This window comes from Nesoenas mayeri, assembly GCF_963082525.1.
Source record: "Nesoenas mayeri genome assembly, chromosome: 15".
Taxonomy (NCBI): Eukaryota; Metazoa; Chordata; class Aves; order Columbiformes; family Columbidae; genus Nesoenas; species Nesoenas mayeri.
In genome coordinates, this window is record NC_137559.1 from 16276674 (window position 1) to 16304554 (window position 27881).

Consider the following 27881-nt stretch of genomic DNA (forward strand, 5'->3'; position numbering starts at 1 on the left):
CCCATTCCTGGAACAGCTTATCTCCTCCCAGCCATACAGTTAAGACATACACTTAACAAAATGTGGATTTCTGAAGATAACCCTTTCAGAAAGTTTTAACCCTTTTTTAGGACAAAATTGCCTGTAAGACTGATGTTCCTTGAAGTACAGTAACTTTGGGGAAGAAATAGTGGTGGGTTTTTTTAATGTACTTTGATGTCACAGATCTTTAGGATTGTTGTGATGAGGTGATTTTAAAGGACTTTTTTCTTTGGATTTTTCCTGTAAGCAGCTTTAGAGAACTGGAGGGAACTCAGGCCGAGCCCATACTTTAAGACTTGACAGTGTAGGTCAGTTGCCTTAGCAAGTGGAAAAAAAACTTACATGTGCTACCCAGAAGAGCTGTGCCAGCACAAAACAACCAATGTAGAAGCAACTATACAGCCAGAAAAATTCCTTTGTCAGCCTTGCTAATGTTGTTTGTGAAGGGAATGTAATAGTCCTAGCAGAAAACCCTCTTTCTCTTGATAAGTGCTGTGTAATTATGCCAGCAGAATTTCTGAAGTACAGTCAGGCAAAAAAAAGCTGGCACAAGCATCAAGAGAGAAACCCCAGAGCTGTGTCAGAACAAAACTTTGTTGTTAAAGCTGTGTGTGCTAAGTAGACCTTAAGCTCCTGTTCTGTGAGAGACGAATTTAAGTCTTTATGTTCGATAATTGACATAATAGTATTACTTGCTTTGGCTTTCTGTTCAGAATTTTCATTTCATTATTTCAGTGCTGAAACTCACAATAGCAGCTTTTTTTCCCAATGAAATAGTGAAAGATAAAATTCCCCTTACCTTTTTCAGGTGACTGATTTCTGTCACACAAGTAATATCAATTTAACCTGTGTTAAAAATGGGCATTGACAGGGACTCATGGAAGTCTTGGGCTTCTCTGGATGTTGAAGGAAGCCAACAGGGAAATTTGGGTTGCTGGCAGGAAATGCTCTGGCTGGATGCTCAGTGCTGGGGAGGCAGCTCCAAATCCTGCGTCCTGCTCTGAGCTCTTTGATTTCTTGAAATCCTCTCTGGTAGTTTGATACCCCAGTAGAATTGACAGTATGCTAAAGTTATTCTTCTAAACAACAAATATAAGTTTTACTGCTTGCGGATGTGGTGTTGAAGTTCAGAGAGGAGTTGCCAGTGGTCGATAATCACGTTAGGAGAGCAGAGAAGTGTATTTCACACTGGTCTTTCTAAATTGTCCCTGGGTGTCACTCTTGAGTCAGACTGAAACATTTCCAGAAGCAGATCTGAGAATTGTTCTTCCTTTTCTTTTTTCTGTTGTTTCCACAGCTGGCACTTTTCCTCTTAACTTTATTTCCCATTACTCTCCATAATGATGTCAACTCCAGCACGCCAGCTTAACTTGTCTGAATTATATTATTCTTAGAGGATATATTAGGGTGGTTTTGAATTTAAGTTACAGTAATATAACTGCAGAAATACCTCCCTGGCAAACCTTTGTGGATTTACAGTTAAATGACCAACTATTATATTTGATAAATCCTTTCTTATTTTGTACAGCTCTACTAATTTCTGTAATCCTTTTGGAGCAGCATCAAGTGACAAGGAGAAAGCATTTATTAGTATCAACCTGTCAGTGTGTGGAAAGCCAACGCAAGCCCTGTAATCCCCAAACTGAAAAAAAGCTGAAAGACAACTTCAGTGATAAATAAGCTGTATATTTATTATTCCCTAAAGGTAAATATCACTGTAGGAGATCCATCAGTATCCAGTCATCTCAGACTTTTCTTTTGGCGTGTGTGTGTACACAGCCTACACAAAACAAAATAGTGTGCTTCTTAGAGGATTTAATGTGTATTATACAAGGCAGTGGATAAATTATTAACATAACTACAGTTTCCAAGTAACAATATCCTTATTTTCGTGCCACTTAATAAATTTATTCTTAATGCTTCTGGGTTTTGTTTCATTGGTTGGCTGGATCCCATATTTTACTTTATAAACAGCTTCTGACTTCAGGTATTACATCTCTCATGTTGAAGCCCGTTGGTATACTACGCTTCTCCCAACAAAGTGCTTAAAGGTTTGGTGTGGTTTTTTTTAATATTAACTTCATCCTGTCAAAATTATTGAAAAATGAAGATTGCACAAGAATCTTGTTAAGATAGAAAATGTCTTCCTTATTCCTGTAGCACATCATTTCCCCAAATCTGTTTTCTTGCAAGTGCCCTCATCCATCTACATAGTAACAACTATCAAATACATTTTTTGTGCACTGCACCAAATAATCCTCTGTTGAATGAGGCAGCTTTATCTGGCACAGTTTGACACTTGTTTCTGAGAGCAAACACCACGTTGTTTTACTGAATTGAGAAACAGTTATGTTGGATTAATTTCTACTTTAAGAATAAATATGTATAGTGTGCTTTTTAGAGGCCTGGGTAGATAAGAAATGGTCCCCAAAATGTAGTTTCAAAACTGCTCTATAGATACTTCAGAAGTTCTGAGGAATCTCATGTAGTTGGTGAAAACAGCAGGTGAACCACAGGATGTAGATTTTGAAATAACATGTGGTTTAGATGTGTAGGAAAGTCTGTCCCTGGGAATTATTGCTGATCAAGATCTCCTAATTCTAAGCTGGTTTTCAGCCCCTGGAGAAGTAGGAATTCTGAATGTTAAGGTGTGCAGAAAACAAAGGCAACAAGCCATGACAACTATGATTCCTCATAGTTTTTCTACCATTTGTCGCCTCTGTTTTGTCATTACATACATCAGCAGAAATATATATAGCCAAGGAGAAAAGACTATGACTGGTATGGTGGTTGTTTATATGGATGGCACATTAGAGACCTGTTATGATCATTGCTCCACACTTTCCTATGTGTGAAAAGTGCATTGCTTAATAATAAAGGATTTGTGTTTTGGGGCACATCTATCAAAAAAATTAGTTTAAAGGCTGTAAGCTTTGGAACATAGTAGTCCAACTGTAGGAGGAAAGTCGTCGCTATAAGAGACAGCAGTATTCTCCAGAACGCTGATGAAATGAGCTGAATTTAGCTGTTTACTCAACGGGAGGTTTCCTAGAGTTGGATTGAAAAGATGAGACTTCTTCATATTTACTTCTGTGTCTGATGATAAAGGTATTTGAACTCTAAGTAGCCACATAGGAAAGTTATTGTCATGTTAGTTCACCAAATTTGTACTTCTGTGGTGGACTTAGTTTCATATCCCCCGTAGCTAATCAGCTGTTTATCTTTCTTTTTGTTCTGTTTCTGGCCTTTTTCCAGGTCCTAGAGAGTAAAACTCTATAAACTCACTGGATTAACAAATTGAAGCTGCTTGCTATGTGGTCAGGTAAGGCCCAGAGCCCTTGTGCTTCAGAACACTGCAGAGTGAAGAGCAGGACTATCCCTTTCACTAACACCAAGACATTTAACTAACACCAAGACATTTATTCAGCTGTATATAATCTAGCCACATCTTTGGTGACTTACAGATCAGTCTTACTAATTAGACATGAATTCTCTTTGTGCCAAAATAGTCTGACTCAGAATATATCTCATTATATTTGAGTGACAAAATATTTTAGGAATCACAGTATTAACACTTTTGCATATCATACAGCAGCTGCATTAAAGTACAACGAGAGCATGCTGGTTTGGAGACACAGCTATTTTGCATACACAAGAAAAGCCATTGCCAATAAGTAAAACTAGATGCACTTCTTCTGGACTAGGAAAACAGAGGAGAGAATTTAATAGCAAAAAGTAAAGTAGTTGTGAAGACTCTAATAACACTACCTATGGTAGGAGTTATATCCTGTAGTTCCCTTCATTGTTAATTATCTCACAAAGTAGTGTCAAGTCTTACACTCCTCTCTCTAATATGTTTACCAAAAGTCCTATATTTGGGTTACATCTACTGGGAAGCATCTCTGCCTCAAGGTGAAGGTACTTATGTAACATCAACAGATCATCTTAAAAATGTTCCACATAACAGCACTGAGTTTACAGTATGCCTTGAGAATCTCTTTTTAAAAAAAAATATTATCTAGTCCATGCAGTTTCTTCCAAACTACTGTCAGTGTTGCTCTGTCAAAATGTGTGCAGAAGGTTATGGCAAGGGGAAGAATGTGCATTGCCTGGTGGACATAAAACTACAAAGTGATTATTGTCTGCTCGCTTCCGCTGCCCCTCTGAACTGCTTTGGATTACCCAAACACCCTCAGTACGAGCGGCAGCTCTGGGTTCTTTTAACTGACAGCATCTAGACTTCAGTTACTTTTCCACAAATATTAGCTTCTTAATCTGCTTGAGAAAAGCAATATTGATTTAATAATGAGTTTCAAACTTAGAAATAGAATGTGTATCTTACACCCTACTGAAATTGTATTCCTTTTTTTTTTTTTACTTTCAGATCATCCAGAAAGATACTATGATCTGGAAAGGAAAACAGGGTCCACATTGTGAATTCACAACTCTTTGTTTCATTGGGCCATCCTAAATGGATTCAGACCAGTTCAGGCTACCTTAAACTTATGTGAGTTATTTAACACAGTTGTTTGAAAATTGAGTGGTGTTTTGAGAGCCATCTGGTTTTTTAGAAAACATTCATCACATCTTTGATATTTGCATTAATAGTCTCTTTTGGAATGTATCTTACTTGTAAATTATCAATCGTGTTTTTCTTTGCGTTAGTAGAGTGCAGAAGCCTGAAATTTGATTTCAGACTTTCTTTTGAACCTCAAAAGAATCTGAGCTATAAAACTGGTCATCTTTCCAGAAGGTTCTTTAAGGGTGTCACTTCACATTTCAGAAGCGAGATTTGTGTTTCAGGGATGAAATCATGTCTGCATCAAGTGCATCAGAGAAAGTACTTTTACTGTTTGAATTTAAATGGTTGTTGTGTTGACGACTTCAGTCCATTTTCCATGGAATTTATAAATCTTATTTGGGTACAGCACTGGTGGGCATAGAGAAGCAATTTTATAAGCAGTGGGTCTAGCCATTCTAGACATGTCTTATTATTTCTTTTGTTGCTTTTAGATCCACATTTCTCTCTTTAACCCCATTCTTTACAGTTTTTATGCATAGTACCATATCATATCAAGTACGTGTCTGTTGTAAGATACATTGCAGTAATCAACAGAGCAGGAGTGGGATGCTGGGCTGCATCGCAAGGGCGTCACCAGCAGAGACAAAGAAGTCATTATCCCGCTCTACTCAGCGCTGGTCAGGCCACACCTGGAATCCTGTGCTCAGTTTTGGTCTCCGCTCTACAAAAAAGCTGTGGACAAGCTGGAGAGGGTCCAGAGAAGGGCCACCAAGGTGATCCGAGGACTGGGAAGCCACCACGTGAGGAAAAGCTGAGAGAACAGGGCTTGTTCAGCCTTGGGAAAAGAAGGCTGAGGGCAGACCTCACGACCATGTTCCAGTATTTAGAGGGTGGCTACAAAGCAGATGGAGACTTCCTTGTTACAGGGAGCCACATGGAAAAGATGAGGGGTGTTACTCCTCCAAGTTACTCCTGGGGAGAGTCTGATTGCACACAAGAGGGAAATGTTTCACAAAGCACTCAGCAGCTGTCGTATAGTTTGAAAGTTTTGGAATTTGAGAGCTGGCAATTTAATAATTTTCATACTACATATTCAAATTTCATATTACAAGCTATAGATATTGATATAAAAATGCAAGAACAATGGGAAGTTGCAGCATAGGAAAATATTCTATTTAAGTAATATTGGAAAGCATTTCACTGAAGTCAATGGAATTATACTGATAAAAGATTAAAGCATTTGACCGAGCTTGCCTGTCCTGAAATTCACTTCTCATACCTGTGGATACCATGAAGATACTTTCAGGAAAATCTGCCTACTTCAGAGCACAGTTGAGAATGTGATTGTCCTCTCCATGACTGAAAAAGGCTAAACACCATCTTAAAAGCAAAAACTCAAGTTGCTTTATGCATGAGCTACCACCCGGTGCTTCATGAGAAACAGGAATGATGTTCTAGCGACAACTTGGGTTTTTTTCCCCTGGAGCATGAATGCATGAAGGGAGTTAGAACCAGTTTTAGGACTTCAGCACCACCATTGGCTTCCTGGTGAAATTTTTTGCATTACCCACTGTCTGTATCCCTGTTTTCTTTTGTCATGCCCAAATCAGGTATTACCAATTCCTGTTTATCCACTAATCTTGAACAGGGAGAAAAGCCCACAACAGGAAGCCTCCAGCTGTGCACCTGGCCTGCAGAAACAAGGGCAGAAGCCATAGGAAGCAGTTCCATCTGCTCCAGATGAGAATGCAGATTGCTTCGTTGGGCTGTTCCACTCAAAACAGTTTGTGTATGCCACACGGCGCAGTTCGTGGGAAAGTAAGTCTCACACACAGTGATGTGGTATGAAATTATAATTCCTTATACAATATTTTTCTGTAGTCAAGAAAGCAATTAAACTAATTGTGTCAAGGAGAAATTTAACTATAAATAAACCTGTAATTCTCATCTATCTGTGGCAGTGATACTGGATAAAGGCAGTTATTGCAACTCGATAGAGATTACTGGTTAGCTTTCTATTTAAAATACATTATACTAGATTAAAAAGTCAAGATAACGATTAAGCTTTGTAAATTATATTCATTGTGGCAGTCTGTTGTTAAGGCTTTTTTTTTCCTGGACAAGACCAAATGCATTTACACTCCCTGCATATGCACAGACAAATCTGCGCACGCTCGGGGTGCCCCATCTCCTGGCTGGGAAGGAGGTACCGTGTACCCTCTGCCACAAGAATAAAACCTGTGGCCCACCTATTTTTCCATGCTGGGTACTACAGTTTTAATAAAGTGACAGTTCTGCATTGTGGAAAAATAGGGGGAAAAATGCAGGTAATGGTTTGAATCAAAACTGTAAAATATTCATATAGCTCTTTCATGATTAGAATGTAATCTCATTAAATTTCTTATATAGCTATGGTTATAAGCAAAAAAAACCCAGCTAAAACCCCAAAAATGAACCAAGCAAAAAGCCAAACAAAGCCTGACAGGCTAGATAAATGAGGCTAATTTGGAACTGAGGAGCAATGTCCCTGGACTGAATCTCTAGATTTTGCCTTGGCATTATAGCAGAAGGTCTTAGATGTATTTTGTACAACACAATGATGAAGTAGTTGTTGAGCTTGCATTTTGACAGTATCTCTTTTAAAATCAGAAAACCATTTATTTACAAAAAGTAATTATTTCATCTTCTATGTGTTCTAACTATTATTGTCCATCCAGGGAAAGAGGTACGAAGGAAGTTCTCTGAAGCTGCAGAATGAGTCAGTGGAAAATGAAGAAGCCGCACTGGTTGTATCTTGTTGCTGCTATGCCCCCACCTCTGTTTTTTTAATCTTACACTTCTTGGACTGGGGCAAAAAGAACAAAAAGTGAGCATTGCATAGTTTGCATATTACAGGAAAAGATAATTACTGTGGCCTATCACTGTGAAAAACCCCACGAAATTCTAAAGACAAGAACAATTATTATGGACTCCAGTTTGGAGATCTTGCATTTCCACAGTTCGTAATGTTCAGCACCTGTTCAAGAAATGTCATCTATAAATAACCATTTTCTGTTTCAGACACTATTTACATTGAAAATTATCTTGGTGCAGCTGTTCAGTTTTTCTACAATTGTGAACTGCCAAAAAAGGAACAATAATTCCTTGGGGGCCTCAGAGCTAAATCCTTTTTATTTAACATGATAGTACCTAGTGCAGCTGTGATGCAAGTCCAACTATTATTGCTAGCTGCTCTTAGATCTGCCAAAACTGAGAACAGAAAAGCCCTTTGTAGATGATCCTCACTCTTTTACAATTTCCGTGGCTTTCCAGTTGCATAATTACTGACCCTGATGGCACACTGCCCCAAAAATGAATACTTTGATCATTTGCTGCTCTCTTGTAAGCCCTGTCATCTTCGATGCTCTAGCGCACCGCCACCTTCCTGTGAAAACTACTGTGATACAAGTAAGTAATATCTCTGCAGAACTTTGTGGCTATGCTGGGCATTTTCATGTTGTATTTTACACAGAGTTGTAAACAGGAAAAATTGAAGAAATCAAAAACCTGCAAAGAATTTATCAGAATAGTAAATGGGCTCAAAAATGTTAAAGATACATGCAGTGGGTCCTGTATGAAGAGTAAATTTTTAAAACTCTCAAGCTTTACTTGAGCTGTAACTCAATAAAAATAGAAATTGCTCCTTTGATATAGAAGTTCTATATGTTGGACATGTTTACTGTTCATTGGTTATTGTTTACAATTAATTTAATGCATCTCTTTCATTTCCTAAGGTATTGATTCAAGTGGAGTTCTTTGGATTTGTTTGGGCTTAGGAGTAATTTTAATGCTCACTCTGTTCACCTTAATGGTCTTGTTTAAATGGAAGCCCCTAAAGCAACTAAAAGAAAAACTGAAAAACACAGGTGAATAAATAAGATTCTTTATCAAATAGTTTTAGATCATTGTACATTTTAGCGACTCTCACCATGTATAAATTGTGCATATAATTTACATTCCAGATTCTGATAACTGTCTTCGGTGGATTATTTTGTATTCCTCAAATAGTCTCAATGAAGTTTTTAGGGAATAAAATATCCAGATGATCACTTGTAAAAGCAGCAATCTCTCTTTGTTGGTTCTGGATCAGGTCAGGATTGTTTTGTTGCATATTCACACCTGGCTTACTTGCTGAGGTTTGAGAAATCATTTATGAACCCTCAATAGCAAAAGATACTTATAAAGGTTTCATGCTCTTCTCATAGAATGCGAAAGAAGTTCTACTCAGGTAGGGGACACACATTCAATATTAGCTTTCCATCTTATAAGATATGATATAATTTTACTTAATATTCTAGCCTGTGAGAAGTGTATGTGCCATACCTTGGGAAGGTGACAATTATTTTTTACATTTTACAAATACTAATATTTGTGTAGTGTTCAGCCGATAAATAACTGATTATAAAATATGTGTTAATTACTTAAATGCTTATCCTGAAGTACAGGGCACATATTGTCATAGAACAAAAGATTTTAATATATAACTACATCTTAAAACTTTCACTAAGGTTAGTACATAGTTGGAACATCACGAAATCTGGCTCTTTATTAACTGTATTCCTGATATAGCATGATGTATGTACTAAATGAACTTCTCAATGCTTACAGACTCTTCTGTGGAGCTCAATAATATTCTGAAGGCTCATACTGAAAGCAGCGTGAATGCAGAAGGAACGAGACACCCAGTTCCAAGTGAAACGCTGATGTATTCGGTGGAAGAATGCACCTGCACTGACTGTGGCTTGGTAAAGACTCAGGCTGGCTGGGAAACCTCATTTCCATTACCAGCTACAGAAGAAGGAGCTACTGTGCTAGTTACCACAAAATCTTTTGATTATTGCAACTATGTTCTGGGTGCTGGGTGACTATGAGAGAATATTTTCTCTCTTTACTGTGTAACGAGTTATTCCAGTATTAATCTTCATACTTGCAGTCAGTGGAGATGGCTAGTACATCATCCTTACAGATCTTCATTGAGCTTTCATTAATATTGTCATAGCATTTCTAATTCTAGTATCTCTTTGGTCAAGTATTTCTACATTATTGTCAAGTATTAAACTAGTTATTGGCATTTTTAATTTCTGAAAGTCCCCATGTAGGCTGGCTGTTTCTTCCTTTAGAGATTGTATCTACTTATGCTGGGTATATACAAACCCATCAATAAACAGGTTTGCAAATATGTATTTTATGTTAAACTCAGATTTTGTGTCAAAAATTGCTTGATGGTACACAAGGAATGTCCCAAGAGGCAGAGATGAAGACCCACATTACATCCCTAATCTTCTGAAGGGTAATTTAAAATAGGCCCTACGATGCTTGACACAGGAACGTTGTAACGATGAATGCGTCGGTGCAGTGTCCCCTGTTCCGATGGGGTGGCTGGGTCCCACCAGCGGGGCTGTATCTGCAATCCCAGGGCATTTCCTGGGGCTGCAGAATGCCTTTAAGTGCCAAGTGTTTTGCAGACTATATTCTATAAACATTTCTTTCTATTTTACTTATTTTCTTACTTACCCTTGTTATGCATACAAGGACTGCTGATTAGATAGAGTCATGCCAGGCTACTTTGTAAAATTAGGAATGTCCTTTTGTCACCTTGCCTCCCAAGCATTAATGTTACTTTCCTCATATTAGGCCAATTTTATTCCTGGAAACCACAACAACAGAAGCAACAACAATCTTTTTATTTGTAGTTAACTTTCTATTTCAGGTTCTGCATACATAATGAATTAAAATGTTTTAAGGGTAGTAAATTATTGCACAAAATCTGTGAACAATCTGTGAACAGGAGGCTGACCACGAAGTGTGGGCTGGCTATGAGTTACCTGTGTGGGTCTGGCCACACATAGCCAAAAACTCTGAAATAGACCAACAGAGCTATTAAAATTATTATTATTACTTTTCCTAGGAACTCCTTTTTAAAGAGCAGCCTGTGCTGTCCTGGGCTGTGCTGTGCTGTGCTGGTGCTAGGCTGGGCTGGTGCTGTGCTGTGCTGGGCTGCGCTGGGCTGCGCTGGGCTGTGCTGCGCTGGGCTGCGCTGGGCTGGGCTGTGCTGTGCTGTGCTGCGCTGGGCTGCGCTGTGCTGGGCTGTGCTGGGCTGTGCTGCGCTGCGCTGTGCTGGGCTGGGCTGGGCTGCGCTGGGCTGTGCTGCGCTGGGCTGCGCTGCGCTGGGCTGCGCTGGGCTGGGCTGGGCTGCGCTGCGCTGGGCTGCGCTGCGCTGGGCTGCGCTGCGCTGCGCTGGGCTGGGCTGGGCTGGGCTGCGCTGGGCTGGGCTGCGCTGGGCTGCGCTGCGCTGGGCTGGGCTGGGCTGGGCTGCGCTGGGCTGGGCTGGGCTGCGCTGCGCTGGGCTGGGCTGCGCTGCGCTGCGCTGCGCTGGGCTGGGCTGGGCTGGGCTGCGCTGGGCTGGGCTGGGCTGCGCTGGGCTGGGCTGCGCTGGGCTGGGCTGCGCTGGGCTGGGCTGCGCTGGGCTGTGCCGCTCCGCAGTGTGCGGGGCAGGTGGTGGCACGCGCCCAGCCGCACCGCCCGGCGCCGGCGGAACAGCGGGTGACGCCTCCGCCTTTCGGAACATGACTTCAGGGCTTTGCCATTTGTTTTGCACCGGAGTTTCACAATTTCGGTGCCGGTGTTTCTGACACACGAACCACGCACGGCTCCCAGCTGACACCACGCGTGTGCCAGCACAGAGCGTGTTTCTCCTCCTCGCTTTGCCCGGGGTTTCCCCGCGGACTCATTGCCCCGGGACGGGCGGAGGGATCGCGCGTTCCCGCCAGGGCCGCGTGCTCGCGGAAGGTTCGCTGCGGGCAGGCGCGCGCCAGAGCCGCCCTGGGCCGGAGCCGATCGGCCTCGCGCCTGTCCGCGGGAGCGGCGCGCGCCGCAGGAGCCCGTGCGCGGAGCCGCGGGCCGGGCCCGGTCTGGAACGGGCCGGGTCTGGAACGGGCCGGGTCTCCGCCGCCCCGGGCCGTGTTTACCTTCCGGGGCGCCGGGGCGGGGTTCCGGGGCGGAGTGTGTGCGCTGGGCGGCCCAGCTGTGGGCTGTGCGGGAGGAGGGACCGGGTCCGGCGGACGGAGGGCGCGGGCCCCGCGGCCACCATGAGTGGTGAGTGGGGGGCGAGTGGGGCCGCTCCGCCGCCATCGCGGGTCGGTGGGGCCGGCGGGGCTCTGGGGTCCCGGCGCTCCGCTCCTGCTGGTCCGGCGGATCCCTGTCCCCGCGGGCCGAGGCCGCTTGTCCCCCGGCTTGTCCCCGCCGGGGCCGCGGCCGTGCCGAGGCACGGGGCACTGCGGCCTCCGTGCCCCGCGGAGCGCGGCGGAGCTCAGCCGTGCCTGCACCCCCGCACCGCCCCGCCCCGCCCCGCCCCGCACCCTGCCCCTCCGCTGCGCTCCCGGCTCCCCCGGAGCGGCGATTCCCCTCGTTGTCGGTCCCTGCCGCCTGCCCTTGGGCGGGACCCGGTCACACGGCACGGGCGGGGAGCTGCGGCCCCGCGGAACGCCGGCGGATAGACCGAGAAAACAGGCGACCGAGAGAAATAATGGCAAAAGCAGAAGAGGAGCTCCCTGCCGCGCAGCTGGTGAGGGGCACGGCAGCTGGAGCCGGCGGCCCCTTGCAGTGCCTGGGGCGGATCGCTGCTCCTCCGCCCGGCGCTGGGCGGACGCGTTGGACGGTGCGTGTGCAGGGTGCGTGTGCAGACCTGCGCGGTCTGAGCTGTACCTCAGAGCTTTGCGTGAGAATTGAGACCCATACACCTTAGGACTGGAGGAAGCAAAGCCGCTTGAATGGGCTGGCACGGAGAGGGATTTTGTAGGATGGAGTAAGAAATTTTAATGGATTTTTCATGCAAATATATACTTAGCCTGTCTTAAAACACCTTGGCAAGGGTTTGTTTGGGTTTTTTTTAAGAAGTGAAGTGCTTTCATGGTTCTGCTTATACAGCTTCAGTAATGGAAGTTCCAGACAACACTGCACCTGAAAATTAGATGGTATGTTTTTCTCCCACCCTGATTTAATCCATGGTGAGATCTCTTGCCGAAGGTAGTAAGAAAACAATTGGAGAGTTAACGGGAGTAACTAAATGCCACACAATTTATGGATAGCAGTCATTTCCGAAAATGAAACAAAAAATGAAAATTAAAACACTTCAGTTGTATCTTTCTCTGTTTTGTTCTCACCTTTGTGGTAAGAATAAAACAAAATATTTTTATTGAAGAAGAGCTGAGGGGGAAAAAAAAATATTATTGTGAGGAAAACTGTTAATTAGCATTGTGAAAAACACAAGTCACAACCAAATCTTTCAAACCATGGGAAAATGATGTTTCTCACATTTTAGATTTTAACATGATACAAACTAAATCCTAACTCCGAAGTTTTGAAGAGTCAGCATTTTCATATGGAAAACCTTAGCCCTTCAATGACGAATTCAAGCCGGGACCAGCTTTGTACAAATTTGTGCAAATCTGAGCCTAAGTCTTCCCAGGAGAATCATCTTTGGGAGCTCTGTTGGAATTGTGTGACTCAAAAGCCAAGGTGGCACCTCTTAGAGTATAACATGTCATCATGTAGTTATTTTTGATACCTTTAATTATATATATATATATTTTTAACAATGAAGATATACAGGGTTATGAGGAGAGAAAACAATAACTAGAATAATGGCTAAGGTGACGTTAAGGCTGGCGGCTCCGTTGCATGGCAGACCTCCCCATGTGCAGCCCTTGCCAAGACCTGTGCGACTTTCCCAACGATTTAAGTTAGACAGCAAGTGAAAAGAACACCATTTTTTCACTGTTATACAATAAGGTATTTTTCCAGAATAATGTAAGTGGAATCGATCAGGAAAGAGAAAAGTGTGTCTTTATGCTCTTTGTTTCTGGTAAGGTAGATGGCAAATGTTATCATCAGGTTTAACCGTGTCCTTTTTGTAGTGGCTGTAACAGCACTCTGCAGTTATTTCCCTGCCCAGTTTTAGCCCTTAAAACTAAAAGGGTTGTTCCTAACATATAGATAGAACCTCCTCTTTCCCTAATGGCTGTAATTATTTTTAATATATATTTTTTAGCTATGGTGTATTTCTAGATGCAGTGAAGGTAACTTCCAGTTAATTTGAGCATTACTCTAATATTACTAATGCTACTTACTGATTACATACTCTCATTTTATTGAACAGTGTTGAATAGGCTGAACTTCAAAGGATTCTGGATTTATGTACTTGTAACGAACTAGAGGTGTCACTTGTTTAATGACAGTTTCAAAAAACATAAAAATGTGTCTAATTGAGGATGAGGCAGTAGAATTATCATAGTGTGGTACAAGGTAGTATTTAAATTGGGCCTGTGTTTGTTTTATCTTAAGCTTGTATCCTCAGAACCCATACTAGAGCAAGCAAAAGGAATTTGAGTCTGAAATGTTGCACACAAGACTTCAAAAAGTATGTAAGAGCAATCTGAGATTTATTTGTTCGTTTGTTTTAACCTATATTCTACATGTGGTGCTGAAGAGAGCTGTATCTGTAAAGAATGGGTTGAAAACCCTGCTTTCCTTTACTTACATAGTCGGTTTTCTTCTGCAGTAGGTGTGGATATTCCTGTCAGGGTATGGAGAGCAGTTTGTTTTAAAACCAGGAGAGCGTGACTGTGAACAGCAAAATATGTCAAGGGTCCCAGAGGCAGGTGCGGTACCTGAGCCTGTTTTTAACCCTTTTTGACCCAGTAGGTGTTGATGTCTCTAAGTTTCTTAGTTTTGCAACCTTATGTTTTCACCATTATTTTTAGACTCGCGTAAACTTCCTTTTTTTCTTGTAATAGTCTAAATATAGCTTCTTTTTCCTGAGTAATGCTGTTTTGATGCATTCGATGCTTTGCATTTGTCTGTATATTACTGTAGTTTTTACCGCTATTCTGAGTCAGTAGAAGGGTGTTTTGGTCAGTTTGTAGTACACTGCTTGTCCTTAAATCAGCTAGAGTTGATGACACTTAATTGGTGCTCCTGTCTGAAAATACGTTTGGGTTAAGGCTTAGTTTAGAAAGTAAAGACTGTAAAAGAGCAAAATCTTAAATAGAGTTGGTAGAGATTTATTTTTACCTTCCATCTTCTTGAAACAAAAACATTGCTAAATAGCACTAAATTTTCTAGGCTTATTACAAAGGAAAATATATCCGCTGCTTGAAAAAGCACACAGCTTGGTCTTTCAGTTTTTAAAAGTGTTAGACTTTGTCAATATTCTTTTCCTCCTACCTGCAACGCTTCTATGTTACGCACAGCACCAGGTGAATTCTGAAGACGGGCGTTGAGCAGAAACCTCAGCCAGCCCCCACTCTTCACACTGCACTCAGTCTGTGTAAATTTAAGGCTGTTTGTTATTGCACACTTTAGTATTTAGAATGTCAGTTAGCACAGTGATCATCTGGAGGTTTTTTATATTTATACTTTTTTTTTTTTATATTATTCACAGTCTGATATCTGGTTGCAGATCATTTCTGCTTTAACAAATAGATACAAAGATGCCAAAGAGATGTGGAGTTAAAAACTAACATGTATTGTATTTGGAAGACAAATTTGACGCGCATACTTAGTGTTTTCATTTGATAGATGTTTTTCAGGTTCCAAAAGTAGTTCTGAAATAGTCTCAAACCATTCATATAAAGAGAAGTGTTGCATTATGCCTATTCTTGCAGGTATGTGGATAGCGTAAGACTGTAGAAATAATTAGTTTTGAGACAGTACAGAAAATCTGCAGGTTTGTGTATATTCGAGGTTACTGTGCATGAGGGGTTGTACTAAAAGTTGAGATTTAATTGCTTTCTGTATGTTACAATTATGTTAGTTATTATAAGGCATTTAGATGCATTGGCATGTCTCTCCTTTTTTTTGGCAATGCATGCATGGTAAGAACAGTGAATATAATGTAATAAACTTCTAATCTCTGAAGGAGCATGAAGTGGAGTAGTAGAGGTCATATGAATTTAACCTTATCTTCACAGTGGCATAACTGGCATAGTTGTTTGGAGGTGGAAACCTTCTTGGTGTGGGGTTTGCTTCTGGAGTCCTTTATTATCATTGAACATAGTTTGCATCTTCACCCAAGTATTCACATGTCAGAGTATTTGCCTAACAGAACCAAACCTTGGACATCATGTGTCTGCACAGTTTGAGCCAGAGTTCAAATTCGGAAGTAGAACTTCTTGAAAATCCACTGTAATCAGCTAAATAAACATTGTGAAGCTTACTTAGCCAGCATCTACACTGGCACGTTTTTCCCATTGTTTTCTTTATTCTGGCGTTGCCTATCATAGACTCATTGTGACTTTTTACGTCTCCTGATCCCATATTTAAGATGAAACAAAGAATAATTTTGGCAGGACAAACTCTGTCCCCTCCTACAGGTTTAGGAGCAAACTACTTGGATGATGAAGACAGGAGATTCGAGGTTTGGGATCTCGCAGTGTGGGACAGCAAGGGGAAGAGACACAGGTCTTTGATGTCATCCCTATTTACTAGAGAGCTTATCGTGTGGTTTGTGATTTTCAGTATCTGGAGGAACTTGTTCATGCAAAGTTTCCATAATTGGCTTTCAGTTTACACTTATATTAGTTGTTTGTTCTTTGAGATGAAAAGAAGGAAAGAGCGAATTTAATTCCAGAGAAGCCACTGAGGTTTCTGAAGGGTATTTTGACTGAGAAGTAAAGAATAAAGAAATGATAGAGGTGATGTAGGTTAATTAAACAATACATTTTGCACATATTCATGCTTCTGACAGGCAAAGCAGTATGGTATTTGTTGTTTAAATGACTGAGGAACTAAAGGTTGTCTTGTGTAGTTGCTTGTGTAGTAACAAACTAGATTTTATAGCTGTTAATCAGGAAGAACTATGCTGCAATTTATTGTAGCAGTTCCTGTCACTTCACCTGGCTTAGAACTCTTTGTGCAGTAAGGTTGTTTGGCAGTCAGAAGATATTCCTGCTGGCTCCTTCTCATTTTCCATCCTTCTCTTGTGCGATGATGATATTTTACCCTGGTAGTTTTCCCAGTGTGACTATTTATGGGTTTGCAGTGCGAGCCCCATCGTACATCTAATGCAACCACCAACAAAAAAATGTAAATTAAAAAAAAATCTTAAACTAGGTCAATTCCATGATTGCAATATAGCCCCATGGGTAGTTGTGCTGAGAAACTAGGTGAAGCTGCGCTGATTATGCACAATTGTACTATGGCTGGTATTGCTGCAATATACTTTATATCATGAAACAAAAATCTTACTAAAGTAAGACCCTAGATGATATTTCAAACAGTATTTCTGCATATTAGAGAAAGGATACTTGAAACCTCAAAACACAGACTTATATTGCATCATTTTACTTAGAGAACATCCGTTAATAAAGTTAATGGGATAACTGGCATGGGAAGGGCCCTGGTGTTGTCTCAAATGTATTTTTCTTAAAAACCTCTGTATTTTAAAGTGATATAATTTTGTTGAATTTCAGGTTCACAGAACAATGACACTAAAAGACAGTTTCTTCTAGAACGGCTACTGGATGCAGTTAAACAGGTGAGAAATTCAATACATATTTCCACAGAATACTTTCTCTTTGTTGCCAGTACCAGCAGGAACCCTTTTTGCCCTTTTTTCTCCTCTTTAAGACACAGAAGAAATGTTGTCTTTCACACAGTACTGCTCAGGTTTTGTGTCTGCGAGCAATCAGCTATTATGCAGTATTTGTCTAAAATTCTTGCTCTTGACAGATTGTATTTGTAATATTCATACGTATTATAACTATATATTTTAAAAGTATATTCTCTAATACATATATTGGTAATACTTATATGGCTGAACTAAATGTAGTGTGAATGGTTAAAATACAAGATGGGATTTATTGATATCTGTATGTATCTTGAATCAACATGAAGTTCAGCAAGTAGAATTTCATATACTGGATTCAATTTAGGAGAACTTGGGAGGCAAAAGAATGCCTCAAAAGTAAGCCACTGATGTGGTTTGTAAAGAGTGATTCTTCTGTAACTGTAGCACTGAACTGAATAGGAGCAGCGTTTGCTTTTGTGGGTGTACATTTAAAACTCAAAAGTAGTAGTTTTTACTCCATTCTAAGTTTATTGAAGGACCTGCAGGTGTGGTGTTCTGGCTAGTGAGAAGGTATTTGAACGGCAAGGGTAGCCCGTTAGTGGAACCTGATGCTGTAAAGCACTTTGTTTGCAGGCTGTATTTGCCAATGCTTTCTTTTGTGCTGCTTCCTTTTTTATGACTTTGTTTCTTATACGGAAATATTTCAGAATATTGAGTTTGTTAGTGTAACAAAAATGTCTTTAAATCTTTTTATTACAGTGTCAAATACGCTTTGGAGGAAGAAAAGAAATTGCTTCAGACTCTGATAGCAGGTAAAATAGTCTAAGAAACTTTCCACATGCTTGGATTATGTATTATAATGACATAAAACACAACACAGATTACTTGACATGCTCAGAAAAAACCCAGTTTCTTTTGTTTACACATACACTGAAATGGGACTCTGAATTTTCTTACAAATTTGACACTTAACAAGGAGTGTTCTTCTGTATGGAGTTACAAGTGTTTAAGTGGCTGCAGAGTTCCTGACAAAGCATTGGATTCTGACCATGAGATTGGGAGAACTTGTCTTCCCTAAAACCTCTTTTCAAATGAATGCATATTTATTACTAATACACCTCTGTCAACTGTGTTTAACGCGTAGGCATTAAGAACATTTTTATTCTCATTTTTTCTTATTCCTGACATGTTTTAAACCTATTTTTCTTCTTTTTTCTGTACAAGAAGTTATTCCTTTTTATTAACGTAAGTTAAAAGTATCATTTAGTTCCTGTTAGTTGCATTTGTTCTTGGATATGGCACATTGCTTTCTAAGGCTTTTAAGAAGAGAACTGGTGGACAGACATCAGTGCTTTTTGTAACCTATTGTGTCTTTCTCAGAATCTGTCCTGTTGAAGAATCTTGGATAAATAAAACACCAGGATCAAATGCAGTTGTCTGTTGTCCTGTTTCTTATGTACTTATGTTCTTATGTTTGACTCTGCCTTTTGGGAAGAAGTTAATTATCTCTTGACCATTTATGTATGATGCCAGAATTCTCTCCAGTCCCCTCCCAATTCGGTCTTTAAGAACGTGTTTGAGCATGTGGGTTCACGACGTCTGGAAAGCCAGCGTAACAGTTCCCTGGTACTGAAGGGCTGTGAGGGCTCCGGTATCTCCTCAGGGTCCCTGACCGCAGCACTGCTGCCTTCCACCACCCTTTAAGCAATGCCTGCTCATCATCCAGTCCTCTGAATTGATTTAATAAAAGAAGAAACAATGCGGAATGATAACTTTCTGCCATTTTAATGAGTTAAGTCAATAAAATATCTGGTGAATGCTGGAGTTGCTGCAAGATGAGGAAGATGACACGGCTAGAAGCAATGGGAGGTGCAGAATAGGAGGAAGAAGCAACAAGGGCTGAAAGGGCAAACCTGTCTCCATTTTATCTTTACTGCTTAGCTTATGTGAGACAATGTATTGATGATATTTGCCCTTGTAGTAGATTGTGTAAACTCAGCTAGAAGGGGGTACCTCCTATGTAGAGCAAATTCTCTGGATCCAAAATTTCTGCTTTGTTGCTCAGTTTGCTTGATCACCTGAATGATGCCCTTTAATATTTGTCTTCTCATAAGGATTCCAAGGATATAATGCTGGCCAAATTTTACTTATAAATATTTTCCTTAGAATTCAGTAGACATGGTGAATAATGGATCGTAGCTAGACAGTTTCAGGATTAAAAAGGAAGTGGAAATTGCATTAATAGCTTTTTTTTAAAAAAGAAAAAAAGCCATGGTATTTGAGGTTATTACTATGCTAAATATTGTAAGATAATCTTGAAAAAGAGGATGGTCTGAGAATTTAGCTAAAAATCTGGTAAAATCCATGATTCTCCAAGTTTTGTTCTCCCAGTGTTTTGTTTTGTCTTTGAGATTATAATTGTTCAGAGTTCTATGGTCTATGTGCGCGAGACTTCTCTGTGCTTTTCTGCATTTCTTTAACGCACCCTCACAACGCTATCTGGCAAATTCACTACGTCTATTGGGCATTGTAGAACACCTGATTGGTTTCAAATTTTGTTTTATTTACTGGCTAAATTTTCCTGTAAAACGCTGCCCAGTTTTCTCGCTGTGATTCTCAGTGCGTGTGGATTTCTAACACGAGCTGTTTCACAGCACCTGGTTTCTGTTCCGCTTTTTCTGAATTGAAAAGGTCAAGTAGATTTTGTTTTGTTTTGGTTTTCCTGGGGGGTTCATGTGTCTGCTGAAATTTCCATTTTAACAGCAGCAGTCTGGTAAAAATTAATCACAACTGCTCCATAGTCATCTTGAGTATTGTTTGAATTCTGTAGTGCTTTATTAGTAAAGGCTTCCTAACAAAGTCAAGTTTTCCTAACATAGATGTACTGGAAAGCATTACGTGTTAAACTATCTTCTGTCCAGGGCAGTTCTAGTAAATATACCTGTTTTTCTGCCAGTGCTCCTCTTGTGCTTTTTTGGGACCCTGAACAGAACTCTGTACTGTACTCTGTACTTGTGGGATGCCTGAGCGGAGTCCTGTGCCATTCCTTCAACTGGGTTTTTGATTTGCTTGAGCTTAGTTAAAGTATCTGTCCTTCCTTTTAGTAATCGGCTTTGGCAGCCAGGTGACAACTTGCTCAAAGCTAAAGTATTGTTTATTTAATGCCAAAACTAGAATTTAGAGGAAATAAGATTTTGAACAACAGATGGCATTCATGTCTGTTTTATCTTAAGCCTTACTATTCCCTGTAGGTTACAATAATATCCCTTTGGCAGACTGAATTTTAAAACTTTGCTGGTTTTACAGTGTTTCTATTTGTAGGGAAATTGTTTTATTAACTGGATTATGTTTAAAAAAAGAAAAAAAAAAGAATTTTATAAATAGCATTGTAAAGAACAACATCAAAACCTGAAGATTCAACATATCTCCTAAAACCCCCACATCTTTCTTATTTTCCTGTGCCTAGGATTTCTGAAGGGCATTAAAATGTATGTTTAATTGTTTTCCTAGGCTTGAATTATAGTGTACAAATTAAGAAAATTGTCTATTAATTGTATAGGAAGTTGTGGCATCATTTCAGAAAATCATTTATTGCATGTGGTAGTGCAAAGTATATTTAAGAAAATGTGATTACATCCATGAAAAGTAGGTAATCTGCAGCTCAACTACCATGGCTGAGAACCACGAGAACAGGCGAGGGTGATTTCTGCAGCTGATGGCTGTTGTCCGGAATGGAACTGTGTCCCAGCTTTGGCCAGTCACGATGAGGCTGCGGGGTTGAGTGGGTCAGACCATTGCACATAACGAGACGAATGCGCACAAGGGCTCTTTCACTACACATACAATAATGCTTGACCTTTACATTTTCTATTCAGAGATTTGGAATAAACCTGCTCTATGGAAACATAGTTGATCGCTCTTTTCACGTGATTTCTTTCAAACCTGCGTTGCAGAGTCACTTGTTTGTGCGCTCAGTTTGAAGCGGTGCTGCAGCACGGTCTGAGGAGAAGCCGAGGGCTGGCGTTAACTGCGGCGGCCATCAAACAGGCAGCAGGTTTCTCCACTAAAACTGAAACAGGTAATTCGTTAATCATCACTCTGCTGTTTTAAACAGTTGATAAATGCAAACATGTGATACAATTTCTAAATTATAGAAACTGCAGACTGTTGGTAGCATACTCAATACTTGCACTCACGCAGTGCAAATGGTTATTGCTTTTTAAATCTAATTTAACTTTCATATGAAATTGCTCTAGAAATTTTGACGTTTGGAAATCTGCACTTCCTACGGTTCCATCATGAACCGTATCTTTGGCAGAGTTCTTGTGAGTTCTGGTAGGGATAAACATTGTGTGATGGTGCTGTTAATTTTCTACTATGACATCTTAATTCTTAACCTCATCTTTGTTCTTTAACTGCCATATTCTATAGCATCAGATATGTTTAAGTTCTAAGTAGAGATGTCATTTAAAAACTAAAACTTATATTGGTTGGGTTGAATTTTATTACTTTCTCCACATTTAAAGAAAGGATTCATTCATTTTTGTTGCCTTCTCTTCACCTTGAAGTTTCCCTTGTTTTTTATCAAAAGTGTATGAAGGTGTTAATCTCCATCAGTTTTGTTGTGAAGTTTGACATACAGTGTCTTTTCTCTTGAACATGGTACACAATATAAAGAAGTTCCTTTTTGGCATTTGAAACTGTCAAGTGTAACATGTAATGCATAGTGGGGTTTTGAGCTTTGTTTTAAAAATACATTCAGTGATACTAGAATTGTTAATATATTTTGACCTCCAGCCATAATTTCCATTTCCACCAGACGACTGCGTATAATGGATATCACATTAACACAAAACGTGTAGTTTGGTGTGATGGTGTTTTTAAATTGCTATAGCAAAGGACTTGTTTCCTGTGGATGATGGGGTGAAATATTGGGTCTTGGTTGCCGACTTTCCTGCTAATGGGTTAGAGCCCCCAGACTTAGGTAGCTGGGCAGCTGAAATAGCTGTGGTTTTAGAGGAGCTGCCGCGTGTCCCGTGTTCGCCTCTTTTACCTAATAAAGGGCAAGACTCGACACTTTGTGGACTCTGTATGAACAAGTAAAAATTCAGCCGTTTACACAATCCTTACAGATTTTTCAGCTCTTCTGTGTGCTTTTTTCTGTGTGCGTAGTTGGGAGTTAGGCACTCTGTGGTCTCTTTCAGCTTCTGGGTAGTTTCCATCTCTTTCATCGGTACTGATGTGGTTATCTGCTTTTTATCTCCCCAGCTTGCCATTGAGAGTCTTATGCTTTGGGGCAGAGAATGTTCTCCCCTTTTACACTCTCTCCGATTTATGCAAATAACGTGTCTTTAAATTTGAAGACATTACATATAATTCTTACAATTTCTTGCCTGTTAGTAACGTCAAGAGTGTATAAAATTTTTGATCCTGTCTTTTGGTGGTCAGGTGTATAAAGGTGCGTCTCTGGTACTTGGGAACTTAGTAACAATTTCGCTGTGTGTTTTTGTGTATATGTCTTATTTGGGGGCTTCTCAGTGAGATGATGTGGAGGAAGAGGAGAAAGTTGGGAAAGTTATCTATGGTTGGGGAATGGAAGAAGGAAGAAAACATCATTTTTACTCCTTAGGAACCTTAAGCAATGTATGGAAGTTTGAGAACAAAAACGTGGCTGCTTCACAGCAAATTTAATGCTGTAGAGTGACTGAGAAGCTGGTTTTTTAAGTGGGAATAGCTGGGTTCCGTGGCATTTATCTTGGTAAATTACAGTGTGTGTTCTTTTTTTGCCTTTTGTTTTTTCTCTGAAAGGAGTTGCAAAGCACTTCTATATTTTTGTCGCTTTCAGGCAAAGGAATCTGTCAAACATAATCACAGGTGTCATCTTTTTCGTTACCATAGTGGAATGCTGCTGTTTAGGCTACGCATTCGGGCTTTGACAATTGAAAAAGAAGATTGTTCAGCAGTAGTTCTTGTTTGAAATGTACAGATATTTCATGGCAAGCTGTAGTTTCAAATGGCTGTAAGAAATATAGCATCTAAGAGCTAATATAGTATCTAAGAGCTTCAGCGTTTTACGTTGTTTTCCTGAAATGGAAATAAACGTTTTAAATAAAAGCTCCAGTAGTAGTTCTGTGGAACTATGACTTAAAATCCTATTTAAAATATTTTAATTTTAAAAATACATACTCAAGTAAACAAATTCCTAACGTCAGTGTGATTAGGTATCGATTGGTGGCGTGGTCACTACAGGCATACACAGCTCCTTTAATCTCATATTCAGCAATCTAAACAAAAGCAGCAAATAATAGAACTGTATTGTGTCTTTAGTTTGTAACAATATGAGAGTCTCTTAATTTAATGCCAGTTAAGGTTCCGTGACAATACCGCAGCTGATCAGTCTCCTGGATGACTCCTCGTAGGTACCGGCGCATGGCTGTTAGATGGTTGCAGCCTTCTCTTCTGCAGGCTGAAGCAAAATTTTGTCTTTGTTGCTTATTTTGTTTTAATTTTTCAGTAGTTCTGGTGCGTCATATTGCTTTAGATTAATATACATGCTTTGATGCTGTAACTGTAGGATAGCATTATTCATTTACAGATGCGTTTTTGGATACTTACAATTACTGATATAGATTTTTGTTAGCTCCATTTGAGAACTTTGAGGCAACTGCAAGCAAACCTTCTTGTCTGTGTTTGGGGACAGGGCAAGGAATGCATTTTAGTGGAAAGAGGTATTGCTGCCCTCTAAATGGAACACTTTCATTTGTTAAAGTAACATGAATTTGTCATTTGCATGTCTGCAAATTGTGGAGCTGCCTGTTCCTTTGGACGGAGCTGCCAACATTTCACCATCTAAGACAGAGTTCTAAAGAACCTTTTTCTTTTACGTCATATATTCCCAGCTGAACATGTGAACCTGTTCTATGGATGAAGGACTCACTTAAGTGTTCTTTTAAATGTCATTTCTATTGAAAAATGTAAGACAGAATCCTTCGGTGTGTGTTTGGCTTTTCTAAGTGCTTAAACAGCCCAAGTTCTGCAGAAATAAATAACCTGTTTAACTGGAGAATTATAAGGGGATGGTAAATAATTTACCTTTGTTCAAAGTTATATAACATTACCTGCTTGTTTTATAAAGTTGCAAGGAAATGCATTCTGATAAGAGCGTAGCATTTTTGGGTGTTTTTAATATATATATATATATTTTTTAAATTCCAGAGCCAGCGTTCTGGTACTATGTGAAAGAAGTTCTGAACAAACATGAACTGCAGCGCTTCTACTCTCTGAAGACAATTACTACAGATATTGGTAGAGGCCGAGCTTGGTTGCGCTGTGCATTAAATGAACATTCCCTGGAAAGATACATTCATATGCTGCTTGCAGATAAGAATCGACTCAGGTACTCAATGTCTTGGTGATGCAGGAAGTGTATTGACAAATGAAATACTGAGATTTAAAAAAAACCCCAAACAACCAAAACCCACAGCTTTAATACTACACCTTATTAATTGCTGTGCTAGTGAAGCCACTTAACCTCATACTTCTGTTTTGTGTGGGTTTGAAATTTTGGCAGCCAAAGGTGGTGGCTTGTGCCTGTATCAGCCTGTGAGCTGACACTGGCGTCACTCTAGCACGTGAGGATATGTGCTTCTATCCTCAGCTTCGTTTCCATCCTCTTTCCGAACTCCATTCCCTGTTCATTCACCAGTTTTCTTCCCTGGGACCTGGACACCGTGCTTTGGGTGCTCCTCTCGTTCCATTCAGTAGTGCACAAGTGCAGACTTGATCACACCTGGTCACCGGTGCGAATTGTCTTGTGGAGATGCCCATCCTGTGAGGAGAGGCTCCAGCAGCCAAGCAGTAGGCAGCTGCAGGTCCCTTGGAAGTGGTTATGTTCCAGTTTGTGGACCTTCTTGTTACAGAATTACTGACAATAAGTTACGGTGCATGGTGAAACCCTAAGGTGCTTTGGATGTGCAAAATGCACTTAAGTTTATACTTGAGTCCTCCCTTTTTGTTCATACATCTGCAGCTCCTTTTCTTTTTGAAATTTCAGAGTATTTTCCTTTTTTTATCAATAACAGTTGAGCTTGATCAAGTCCAATGGATCCAGCAAAAAGGCATTCTTTCCATTTACATCAATTAATGGATATGCTGGATAAGATTGTTGCCAGAACTGAGCTTGTTACTACTCCCTTTTCATGTTTAATCTGTTCCAGTCCTCTGTAGCTTTCTTGCTGTCAAGGTTTAAGGCGAGGCTGCAATAAACAGTGGCAGACGCTCCCTGTTATCCCCTTTACCTCCCGCCACCCCTTCCTTTAGATCGGAAAGATGATAAGAAAGATAAGGGGAAAGGAAGAGAGACTTAGACTTAAAGTTGGAGAGTTTTACAGGGTTTTACTAATGCTACTAATAAATATAGAATATATACAAACTCTACAGACCCAATCTAAGTGCTGGCTGTGGCGCTGGCGTCGCTCACAGCAGAGCTGGGGCTGCGGGGCTGGCGGCTCCAGCAGCTGCAGCTCAGGCCCCGGCAGTCACGGGCGGGACTGCACAGCAAACGGAACCTGGTGCAGGATGCAGGGCCTGGGGGCTGCGGGTCACAGACAGACAGACAGACAGGGGCCTCTCTGGATGCGGCCGTGGGCGAAGAGAGACAGACCCCGCGATCACCCTCTTCTATAGGGGTATGACGATGGTGGGATGGAATACTTCCGTTGGTCAGTTCTAGTCACCTGTTCATCCCCCCCTCCTCAAACACGCCCCTCTCACAACGGAACGGGGAAAACTTGTCAGTCTTTCTTGGCTACCATAGTAATAAATCTAAACAGGAGCTTCTTCAGCATCCCGTTGGTCTCTTGTCAGCACCGAGTGCAGCATCCTAGGAAAAATATGCAGCTGAAACTCAGAGGAGTACAGGCACCTAGAAGAGCTGAGCTGAGAGAAACATCACTGAAAGAGAACCGGTCTGGTTTTTAACAAAACCAGGACACTTGCAAGAAAGCTTGAAATCAAATAAAGACGTATGAAACAACAAAGGAAAAAAAAACCCTGACAACCATTGTGAGGAAATTAGTGACTTGGATTTCTGTGTCACTAGTTAGTCTGTGCTTGTAGCAATACTTACACAGTGTTAGCGTTATCAGCACTCTCTGCATTGGACATGAAATATTATTTCTAAAAAGGTTTATTCCAGAATATTTACGATTTAAGTGTTATCCCAATTCAGATGAGATTTACAGACTCAGTTTATGTCCCCAATTCTTGTCTGTTTTGGAAACTTTTAAATGAATGTATCAAGCTTGTTAAATACGGGTTGAGGGTTTTCTTGCTATCTGCTTCTATGTTATCTGAATTTTCTCACATCCAAATTCCTAGTTGACTCTAGGGTAGCTGATGCGTTTTGGGATATTTGAACTGATCCCTGATTCATAGAATAATAGAATGGTTGGAGTCAGAAGGGACCTTAAAGCTTGTCCAGCCCCCCGTGCTGTGGGCTGGGACATCCTGTGCTACAGCAAGTTGCTCAAGGTGAATTGGATCGTTTTGGTTGTGTTCGTGTATTCTCATAATTTATAAAATGGCTTGGTAATTATAGTCAACTGTAGCTATTTAAAAACATCTATGCAGTATGGCAATAAGTGTAGTGAACTATTGTGACTGCTAATGCAGTATGAACCTCCTTGCCCTTAGTGGCTTTTTTCTCATTAAAAAATTGCAGAGCTAAGACTGAAAATAAAGTACTATTTAGCACTTATTTGATAACTGTTCAGGCAGTTCTATATATTTCAGGGCTTCAGGGAGTTACTGTGGTAGAGAATTTGATCCATTGCTATACTCATACATATTTTTCAGAGTTTTAATGTCATTAAGAAGTGGAATATAGTGGTATTCAATGGTACGGAGTCTAGTTGGAGGCCAGTATCTAGTGCAGTGCCTCAGAGGTCGGTACTGGGGCCAATATTGTTCAATATATTCATTAACGATTTAGATGAGGGAACAGAGTGACTGTCAGCAAGTTTGCTGATGACACCAAGCTGGGAGGAGTGGCTGACACTGGAAGCTGTGCTGCCATCAGAGACCTGGACAGGATGGAGAGTTGGGCAGGGAATAACCTGATGAAATTTAACAAGGGCAAGTGTAGAGTCCTGCATCTGGGCAGGAACAGCCCCAGGTTCCAGTATAGGTTGTGAAATTACATATTAGAGAGCAGTGTAGGGGAAAGGGACCTGGGGGTCCTGGTGGGCAACAGGATGACCCTGAGCCAGCACTGGGCCCTTGTGGCCGGGAAGCCAATGGTACCTGGGGTGGGTTAGAAGGGGGGTGGTTAGTAGATGGAGAGAGGTTCTCCTTCCCCTCTGCTCTGCCCTGGTGAGACCCCATCTGGAATATTGTGTTCAGTTCTGGGCCCCTCAGTTCCAGCAGGACAGGGAACTGCTGGAGAGGGTCCAGCGCAGCCACCAAGATGCTGAAGGGAGTGGAGCATCTCCCGTGTGAGGAAAGGCTGAGGGAGCTGGGTCTCTTTAGTTTGGAGAAGAGGAGACTAAGGGGTGACCTTATTAATGTTTATAAATATATAAAGGGTGAGTGCCATGAGGATGGAGCCAGGCTCTTCTCGGTGGCAAACAATGATAGGACGAGGGGTAATGGGATCAAGCTGGAACACAAGAGGTTCCACTTAAATTTGAGGAAAAAACGTCTTCTCAGTGAGGGTGACAGACACTGGAACAG

General features: G+C 40.9%; 2 protein-coding genes across 7 annotated transcripts in view; both read left to right on the plus strand.

The window, feature by feature from the left end:
* Window positions 1-7875: 7875 nt before the first annotated feature.
* Window positions 7876-9447, plus strand: TNFRSF17 (TNF receptor superfamily member 17; the record flags this gene model as incomplete). Its single annotated transcript, XM_080353841.1, has 3 exons — window positions 7876-7990; window positions 8317-8448; window positions 9191-9447. 3 exons carry the CDS (start codon window positions 7876-7878, stop codon window positions 9445-9447), a joined length of 504 nt encoding a protein of 167 aa, XP_080209967.1.
* Window positions 9448-11616: 2169 nt separating this feature from the next.
* SNX29 (sorting nexin 29) overlaps window positions 11617-27881 on the plus strand; it is a 123909-nt gene continuing 107644 nt past the window's right edge. For 5 of the 6 annotated variants that reach the window (XM_080354144.1, XM_080354146.1, XM_080354145.1 and 2 more), the window contains exons 1-5: window positions 11965-12252; window positions 17053-17117; window positions 17910-17962; window positions 21104-21228; window positions 24366-24546. In XM_080354144.1, the coding sequence (XP_080210270.1) occupies window positions 12108-12252; window positions 17053-17117; window positions 17910-17962; window positions 21104-21228; window positions 24366-24546 (569 nt within the window). In that variant the 5' untranslated portion in view covers window positions 11965-12107. Of the gene's footprint in view, window positions 11678-11964; window positions 12253-17052; window positions 17118-17909; window positions 17963-21103; window positions 21229-24365; window positions 24547-27881 lie in introns of those variants that run through there. The other variant, XM_080354148.1, reaches the window with a different exon arrangement.